The sequence below is a fragment of the Mytilus edulis genome, chromosome 1 (assembly GCF_963676685.1).
Source record: "Mytilus edulis chromosome 1, xbMytEdul2.2, whole genome shotgun sequence".
NCBI classification, from domain to species: domain Eukaryota; kingdom Metazoa; phylum Mollusca; class Bivalvia; order Mytilida; family Mytilidae; genus Mytilus; species Mytilus edulis.
This window is the reverse complement of record NC_092344.1, coordinates 82,668,558-82,678,521: the sequence shown is the minus strand read 5'-3', so window position 1 is coordinate 82,678,521 and position 9,964 is coordinate 82,668,558. Positions and strand designations below refer to the sequence as shown.

Below are 9,964 nucleotides of genomic sequence, written 5' to 3'. Positions count from 1 at the left end.
TTCCAATCTTAATTTATGGACATCAACGGTCCATATTTTTTAATTACATTGCAGAGTAACAAATATCTGGTATCATTACAGTGTGTGAATCCTTCTAGCTTGCATGTAATTCATCTTAACAGTTATTAAGCATAAACAGCATGTGGATATGGAAAATGATGTATTATAGATGTCTTCCTATTAAATTTGTCTATAATAAAAAAATTCTGTAATATTCAACGCTTAACGAAAATGTTTATATAATGTCACAAATTGGTTTATTAATTTAGTCTATCAGCTCTGTCCTTCGTCATCATCAAAACCTTGCGACAACAAAAAGTTTGCTGCCATTTCTTCATTTTTTTCACATGCAAAATAAGCTTGAATACACATTGCTTCTGAAAATCCTAAAGCTTTTAACTGAAAAAGAAAAAATAGAGTTGATTAATCTCATTATCATAATGAAGTGGAAAATCATTTATTGTATTAAAAAAAATGAACAATATAACTTATTTCTTCTAAATTATAGAAATTTCTTTAAATAATATTGCAGCTTATAATTGTGAATATGAGAGCATGTTTTAGGTTCATCAAAAATATTTAAGGCTTATCAAACTGTGAACATTTGATGTGGTGTCAAGTTTTCTTTCACTTGTCTAGAGGCTGTTTTTCTTCTCATGTTCTACATATTGTGGAAAGGTTGAGTAATAGCAGAACTTTGTAATCCATATTAAACATTCGGTAGTTATATTTCTGATCCAAGTCAGGAGTCTGTCAATTGTTGTCCAAAACAATGTTTGCTTTTTGTACATTTCTAGACTTAAGTGTTAATATTCAATCTTCAAATGTCTCTGTTGCACTGCTCCATATTTAAGAACTTATTCTTTCAATGTAGCACTTTTGTAACAATTAATTACACTTACTCTGTCAATTGCCTCTTTTTCTTGGGGTGTTACTTGTATATATTCACCACCAGGTGGAGAAGGACCCAACCCTCCTGCTCCCTGTGCTGTAGTTTCTGAACCACCTTCTTCATCTACAGGTGCATTTAACATTTGAATAAATCGCTCTTGATTTTGACTAATTAACTGCAAATAAAAAATAACTTGGTTAATAATGGTAATTTTCAGATTACGACAAAAAAATGCTTCTTTTATGCTGCTTTTATGTTGAACTTATTCAGAACAAATCAAAGTTAATCACGATTTAAAACCACTGGAATGGCACACTTGATATTCTCCATTTACAGTTTAAATATTAGTATATTTCAAATTTATTTTAAAAACTATTTCCCTGCTTAAAAGTTTTGAGGGAGCACATAGGAATCACCCTGTCTGCCTGTTTGGATGATGAATGTCCCTTGTCTATGCACCTATATAAAGCCTAGACAGATATTGATGAAATTTTGTAGAGCAATACCTGATTTTTGAATTAAGGAATAAAATTATGGTCCACCATGTTAAAGGGGAGATAATCTTTATTTAATTGACCTACTTAAATATTCTTAAAGAATTTTTGGGCAGGGGTATCCTTTTGCTAGTTCATTCACAGCTGTAAATGTTCATATCATCTTCACACATAAAAGTTTTTAAATTTGAATTCTTGGATTACTTACTTTTTCATATTTAAGCAATGGGTACAGACTTTGAAAAGTCTTGTAGATTTCCTTAAATTATTTCCTTTTACGTCTATATGTAAATCCAGTTTCTTGATCTGGTTTATTTACCTGTAATAATGGTGGATTTGACTGACCAATTTGTTGAAGTAAAGCTGGTAAGATCTGGGGATTCTGTTGTATTAACTGTCTCATTCTTTGAAACTGTGGCTGTGTTCTTAAAAATGCTAAAGGATCTTCCCCTGAAAGATAAAAAGAAGAGATTCACAATTTCATCCATGAAAACTATCAGTTCATATATGATTTAAAGTAAGAAATATGTCCCAAGGAAATTGGTTTATTAAGTCATATGAAGTTTCATCTTATGATACCCAAGTTTAATATGAGACCAACCTTAATTTGTCCTATGCCTCTTATTTATCATAAGGTCTTGTTAAATGTTGCAATTTTGTTAAGTTGTTGAAAACATTGAAAAGTTTAGGATCAAAATGGTCCTTATCATTCCTTGTATTTTACCAGCAATCTATCATGCTGATCAATGTGTATTTCTTTACTTTTGATACAGAAGTATGCATTGATTAATGTGTTTGGATAAAGATACAATGTGTTATTATTTTCTTGTTTGCATGTATAACTGTAAATCTGCATTTGGAAAAAAAGAAGAAAAAAGAACATATGAACATATGAACGAGAATAAAAGTCAATTTAAATAATCATGCAAAAATAAATTTTCCTAAATTCTTACCCTCAAAAGAATCAGAATCTGACTCCTCTGAAATTTATCACAAAAGGCCATTCTACAGATGTTGGATATAACAAGTAAGTTCTGGTTTTATATTGTAATGTTTTTATTTAATTTCAATGATCAAATTAGGAAAAATTAAACCAGTAAAATACTTATGTGATATTTTACAACTTGTAAAATGATACTTTTAAAGGAATAATACACATTTTTTTTTTTTTTAAAACTTGAAAGCATAAAATAGAAAATCTGATTAGAAAGGAAATTACAAATAAACAGCTGTGCCATGAGCGCATGATATGCCTGTGCATGATATGCCTGTTGTTTTAAGTTTTATGCAATAATCATAAAAAGTTTCTGAGATACCATGCAACATGTGATCTCTCCCCTTATTTTTTTAAATCAATAACTATAAAATAAAATTTTGATTCATCACCAAAAAGGTATACAGATCTTAAGATTGATATAAACTAAGAAGTGTGTAAAGTTTTAAGCGATAATCATAAATCTTTTTGAGATACGGCATGACATGTGACCCCCCATTTTTTTTTTAGTATCAACTCAATAACTTTAAAATAAAATTTTGAATCATCCCCAAAAAGTATACAGATCTTTAGATTTATATAGCTAAGACATGTGTAAAGTTTTAAGCATTAATCATAAAACACAAAAAAAAAACACCCCTTGTTTTAATCTTATTTTCACCAAAAAGTATACAGATCGTTTGACTATCATAAGAAACAACTATGTTACTATGTTAAGTTTTATGAAATTTGGATAAGTTATTCTTAAGTTACAGTGCGACATGTTTACGCAAACATTTGTATACCATAGTACGTCCCATCAAAATTTTGAAAGGCGTATAAAAATTGCACCTAAACAATGGTTATGCATTCAATATATGTGAAAACTAGAAAGTTTTGACGCAATAAGTTAAGTCTGTACTAGAACATTGTCAACGTTAGATTTTTAATTGGTCAAATATTCTATATACGTATGTAGTATTGTACAGTTGCAGTTCCTGAAACATTTTCATTTTGTCTAAATCAAACAAATTAAATTAAAACAGAGACTCTACTCCAACATCTGATTAACATAAACCTATACCATAATACACTTACTAAGCCACAATTAATATAGACCCAATAATAATGCTTAAAAATGTCAACATAATACTCTTTTAAAACCTTACCTTCCAACATTTCAAAATCTTCTGAAAATTTACAACAGATTATTTTATATAACTTAAATGTTTCTGGAAACTTGAATTTTTTTTTATTGATTTTATATTCATTCAGATTTTTTTATAATTTGTATTTTTTCATATACCATGTATACCATGGTACAAAGCAAATAAAATTGAGAATGGAAACAGAAAAATCCATCAAAGCCAAACACCTGTCTTAACTTAATAGTATTGGTAACTAGTATTGGACATACAATGAATACTGATTTAATTCAAAAGAAAGGGGGAACATACAAAGGGGCCATAGTCAGTTGAGAAAGACAGGATATCTGGGCAATAGTAATTGACCTGCATATTTTCCAATTTGATATAGACGATCTAAAGCATACTAATATTTTTTCACTTATTTATTGAATGTTAAAAAACTGATAAATTTCTATCAGAAGAAATGGTGTCAATGTTATGGTCATTTTCCCCATGCTATACAGAAATAACATCCTATTTGCATGTAAAAACCAGTTTAAGACTGAAGGATTCCCTAGGTTTTTTCCCTTTTTCAGATGCCTATTACAATGTGCTGGTTTATTAGTATTTATATTTTTTTGTAAAACAAAAATGTCAATACCAGTGCTTGGTGTTCCTCCTGTTAAAGTAGGAGGAGCCCCTGCAGCAGCTGGAGGAGGTGCTCCTAGTGAGGCTGATGGTGCACCAGTTGTTGCAGGCAGAGCTCCTGTTGCAGAAGTAGGTTGTTGTGATAAAGGTGCTACTGGTTGTGCAGGTTCTGGTACATCAGGAATGCCCTAAAAGATAACAAGTTGGTGTATATTACAATAAATACAAAACAACACTCAAACGATTGAGACCATGACCCCCAAAAACAACTCAAATCTTCCTTTTGTGGTATCAAACTTGTTTATTAAATTTCAAAGAGATCCATACACTCAAACTTAAGTTATTGTCTGGAAACCAAATGTCTTAAGACGACTACAACATGAAAGCATTATACTACCTCAATTTTTTTTTAAAGTCATATAAAAACGATTAAATGACAACCAACAGTAAGTAAAATTCAATATAGAAAACATGTGACTTTGTCATATATATACATGGCATTATATATTTACCCCTAACAAATATTCTACAGCTCTGTCTGGATTATTGAAACTAGCTCTCAGTGCTCTTAGTACTTGTTCTCTTTCAAAGCCCATATTCATTAATTCTGTCACCATATTTTCATACTGCTGTCCTGTTACTAGAGCACTTTCTGCCGATGCCAGTGATACAGCTTCAGCTAAACCTGCCGCTGTAGTTGCTGCAGTGGTTGTTGCTGCAGGAGCAGGTGAGGTCTCCATGGCAGTACTGAAAATGAATAGTTAAAATATTGTATTCATGCATTTGCTAGTTTGGAACATATGATTGTGAATTCAGTTTTTGTTTCCATAGAAACATTTTAAAAGTACACTTAAATATTCTGAAGAAATGGCTTACCGTAAATTGGGAAATGTTGGTGTCAGGATATTTTGGAGGTTTTCACTCAAAAGGCATGTGTTTTATTTTGGTGTGTGTAATTTTGGTGCTCCGCTCAATTGATGTGTTTAATTTTGGAACAATAGAAGTGTGCCAGCTCATTCATATTTGCCCGTTTATGTTAATAGACAACATATCAATGACCTACACAAACTAGAAACACAACAAAGTTAACTAAATGAAGGAATCGGATACGAATGCAATTGCAAATAATGCCCTACCTCGGGGTTGAACGCTAAAAATAAAGTGATTTTAAAACATTATTTACGTTTTACAAAAATTCATATGAAATAAATTGTAATCATTATCTCTATTGCAACTACATGATTATCGATCAAGGATTTAAATTTTAATCATTATGCCTCTGGCAGTACATTTTAATTATTAGAAGATAAATGATAACATGGAGTGTTTATATTCTTATAGCAAAACGGTATCTAATCAGCAGTAGCCTGGCATATATATGACCTAAGTGAATACAAATCCATATTGTATTTTTTTTCACAATTTCATAAAATTGACAATTAAATAAAAATTATATAGTGTCGGTATTTATTTTCAGATTTGGCTATGTATATAATAATAGAAAGATACATGTTTAATAACATAAGATATTTCCCCCAACTATCAACATTACGATATCGTCATACCGGTCCTGGAATATGGCGTTCAATATTTAGTGTTTGCATTATTTTCGTGTGTTTAATTTTGGCACTTTCATTCGAGGGACCAAATAAACCAAAATAAAACTACAAACAAAAAAACCCCAATTACGGTATTATATATATAAGATTTGGAGACAGTTTCCTTGAATAAGGATACAATCAAATATCTAACAATCAATTGAAATTTATCTTTACTTTTTTCATCAAAACTGCTTGAAACAAATCTTTAAACATACAAGTTAATGAAATGTGAGAAAAGAGTTGCCTGATAGCATGATCCTGAAATGCATTTGACATGTTTGATTATGCAAAACAAGCTTCCTATCTAGCATGAAACATTGGATAAGTTAACAATAAAATATGACATTAATAGATCTATAGCTCATAAATCTAAATACAAAGCACAAATCAAAGCAATTTCAGGTTAATTTAAACTGCATATCAAACTTTCAAATGATATCTCACAAATGTTTTCTGTTACACTGTGACGTTGGTAAATGGTAACATTCTTTGAAATAAATGTATATAAATTTGATGTGAAATACAAGGGTAATACTCATTTTTTTTTTACATACCGTCTTTTGGTATGTATAACACGCACATTTATACCCTAGGTCATGTTTCTTGTAAGAGGGGTGTGTGTTATACATGACTACAAACAATTTCTTAAGTCTTTTTTTTCAGGTCCAAACTCTGACAAAGAAATTTCCAAGTGAAGTGAAGAGTACGAAATATTTTTGCTAAAACCTCGATTGTTTTTATGTTTTACATGTTATATTTGTAATATGTATCGTATTGTTCTTGATTTGTCATGTTTTATTCAAATAAAATACATTTCATATCTTTGTTGTTACGTTTATCGTGTAAACTTGTTCATCTGTTTTGCAATCCGGAAATTTGTCAAAGCTTAATAAAGACACAATAAAGCTTTTGCTGTTGATTAAATAAGCCTCTGTGTTCCTTGTTGTCATACCTTACTGTTTTTTGTATGTGTTCATCATAGAGAGTTGAAGAAAAGTGTATGAATTGAATAAACCACGCTTGTTTTGAAAAGATAAACCGCAATTTTTTCTAATGTATTGATCAGGTGATCGCAAGTCATGTGACCTAATATTGTAAAGTGATGATGAAAAAAAATTTATTAGGAAAAATACGTTTTTACTTTGTAACTTTTCAACCATTCAAGAAATTATGATTTAAAACATGATAATCACATAATTGTAACCTAAACGAATTTAATTAGGAACAAGGTCAACATGTCACTGATTTGTTTTGACATCGATTAGACCTGTTGATTGAGGTGTGATAATCCAGATTAACAGCTAGAATCATCAAACAAAAAATAAAAACAATGAGATTTTCACAATTTATTACAGCACAAATGACATTAATTATGATTATTAGACTGATTCGTAATTATTTTATTGTTTGAATCAAAACAATAATTTGGACATTTAATCTTGTCCATGATATTCAAACAATTTATTAAATTTGGTTTAAAATATTTATTTCAATCTAATAAAATTCTTCTTCATTTGTTAGAATACTTTCAATTTCATATTAATTATGTATTCCAAACAGAATTCTCCGACATTGGTGTCCATTTAAAAAACTTCCTGTTTACCGATAAACTTCCTGTTTGCCGATTTTGGAGCTGTAACTTTTCCAAAAATGTCTAAGAGTATTATATGACCAATAATTTTCTTCTCTCGTTTCTTGGACCACAAAGGGGCACTATACACAAATGCGCACTATTCACACCAAAACACAGTATTTTCTAATATATGTTAACAACAATTGTGAACCCACCTTGGAGGTGTTTCTTCTTTCTTTTCCTCTGGTTTTGTCTCTGGTTGTGTTGCTGGAGTAGGTGTAGGTGTCACAACAGGTGAACTTGCTTCTACAGGGGGTGGGGCAGCTGGAGTTTCTGCTGGTTTAGCTGGTGCTGCTTTTGGCTGTTTATAAAAAGAGATAGTTGAAAAATTACTTACTATAAACAGTTCTTTATTCAATATAACAATTAACCCTTTCCTCCATTATGGCACCTTTTAATGCCATCCCCATTACTCCATTATGATGCCTGTGTTGTACCTCAGTTGAAACATTTTGAACTAAAAATGTCTGCATCAGACTTAATAAAATTTGTATCCAATATGAAAAGGATATTCATAAGAATATCTGACTTAAATTTATTAGATGATATATTTGTTTTTGGCAATGCATTAATACTTTAAAACCTATTTTCAGCATTTTATTGAAAAATCCTATGCAAATCAAGTATGCATATCCATTGAGGAAAGGGCTAAATAGTATATATTGTTGTAACATCATGTTTATTATAGAATTAGCAATATTTTTAAGCTGGAAATTTATAGAATTAGCAATATTTTTAAACTGGAAATTTATTAAAGATTTATTTGTTTGAACAGTTTGTTGAACAAGAGACTTATTAATACCAAAGGTTCTATTTAGCATTTTTTTCCATCATACTGTTATAGAGTAAAACTTTATACCTTGGTTACCATAACAACCACAAAGTTTTTCTCTTCTATTTTGTATTCTGCTATCTTTTTTTCATCATCAAGGATTTTACCTGTAATAAAGAAACTTGACACATAAACATCGGGAAGTGGCAATAGAAATTTAGACGTGTGTAATCTCTGTTTTGTGTATTTGCATGCTTCCTTCTTTACATGAAAATTAAGTTCTTTCTGATTTGTATACATGATAACATTACTGGACCATATCTTATAACATTCATGAGTGTAATTCAATTGCCAGTTGTAATTAGCTTGATTCATGGATGGATTAGGCAAACATAACATACATATCAGAATAAGAACATGTTAAAATGAAATGTTTATATGACAGTTGTTATCCATTCGTTTGATGTGTTTGAGCATTTGATTTTGACCTTTGCTTCGGAACTTTCTGTTTATAATATTCGTCAGAATTTCGGTATTTTTGTTATTTTACTTTTTTTTGGTACTTAAACTTAAATAAAAACTACATTCTTTTGTAGTCCAAACAGTCCAGTTTAAAGACCAAACCACAAATCAAACATCAATGTAAAATGCTGTCTAATTCAGATTTTTTAGCTTGTGCGTAGTATACAGTCATCTTTAAAAAGTATAAGCATTCTAAAATAGCTGCTTAACTTTCCAAGAAGGATCCAGAGAATAATCTGTCCAAATAAGATCAGCCAGAGTCTTTTGTATGTATGGAATATGATCACATCAGAGTTCAAACAAAAACGGTTTTATACATTTAATTAGTGTTGTCAATGGTTAACCGGTTAACTGTTCGAACGACCGAATACCAAATACCAAAAACGCTAACCGGGCTTTTTTTTCAATTTTAACAGATTTGATATAAATTTGTATTGAAATCATTAAATATTTATGTTGTCTTTAAAAATTGTCGTGGTGGTAAATAATTTGACAGATCAATTGTCCAGTATATTGATTGCTGTTGTTAATCCAAAAATATAAAATTAATTAGAACTTGTCTCTCAGCTTGGGGCAAGATATTAAGGAAACATAATTAGTTACATGTTTTTTTAACAGTAACTTTAAATCAGTAATACGATTAAATTTTACAATTTACTTCATTATTTCATTTTTGATCTAATATTGTGTAAACCGACATCTCAATCATGTGCAATCTCCAACGTGCAAGTCTTTGTCATATTTTAAAGGAAAAGCTAACTCAAAAACTATAAAAAAAAAAAAATTAAAAAAAAACCCAACGTGAATGTAATCAATATATTCTTGATGGATGGATAAATCAATTAAAATTAAAATACTTCAATATAATTCAGATCATTTTCGGAAACAACAAGTGAAAATGAAAGAATCATCGGTTTCAGACATATTCAAATCTACGGGATCAAGAATATTTTTTAATTTTTCAATCTGAAGTTAGTACAAACGCCATAGTTGATACCGTTTATTTGATTAAAAATCAAACTTCGACAGGAATCTTTACAGACAAGCCTTATAATACCAAAGGACAAACTTCAATTTATGGTATTATAAAAACGTAAATGTATGACTTGAATGGAAGGTATTCACATTGACACTCATACCACATCTTCTTATTATCTATGTGTAGGGTACTATTGAAAATACTTTCAAATATCAACTTTAACTACCGGTTAACCGGTCAAACGATTATCCGAGTAACCAGTTAGGCAAAAGTGTACGATTTGACAGCACTACATTTAATAGTATATAATAATGTTGTGGCCA

At 30.0% G+C, this 9,964-nt stretch overlaps 1 protein-coding gene across 3 annotated transcripts in view; it reads right to left on the bottom strand.

Moving 5' to 3' along the window:
* Positions 1 to 9,964, bottom strand: part of LOC139492228 (UV excision repair protein RAD23 homolog B-like) — an 11,949-nt gene continuing 1,985 nt past the window's right edge. Inside the window, exons 3-11 of one of the 3 annotated variants that reach the window (XM_071280416.1) lie at positions 8,228 to 8,307; positions 7,524 to 7,669; positions 4,647 to 4,881; positions 4,148 to 4,322; positions 3,529 to 3,549; positions 2,340 to 2,366; positions 1,706 to 1,836; positions 903 to 1,067; positions 1 to 399 (exon numbers count right to left, since the gene is read on the bottom strand). In XM_071280416.1, coding sequence (XP_071136517.1) covers positions 274 to 399; positions 903 to 1,067; positions 1,706 to 1,836; positions 2,340 to 2,366; positions 3,529 to 3,549; positions 4,148 to 4,322; positions 4,647 to 4,881; positions 7,524 to 7,669; positions 8,228 to 8,307 — 1,106 coding nt within the window. In that variant the 3' untranslated portion in view covers positions 1 to 273. The remainder of the gene's footprint in view (positions 400 to 902; positions 1,068 to 1,705; positions 1,837 to 2,339; positions 2,367 to 3,528; positions 3,550 to 4,147; positions 4,323 to 4,646; positions 4,882 to 7,523; positions 7,670 to 8,227; positions 8,308 to 9,964) is intronic. The other 2 variants (XM_071280423.1, XM_071280430.1) reach the window with 2 other exon arrangements.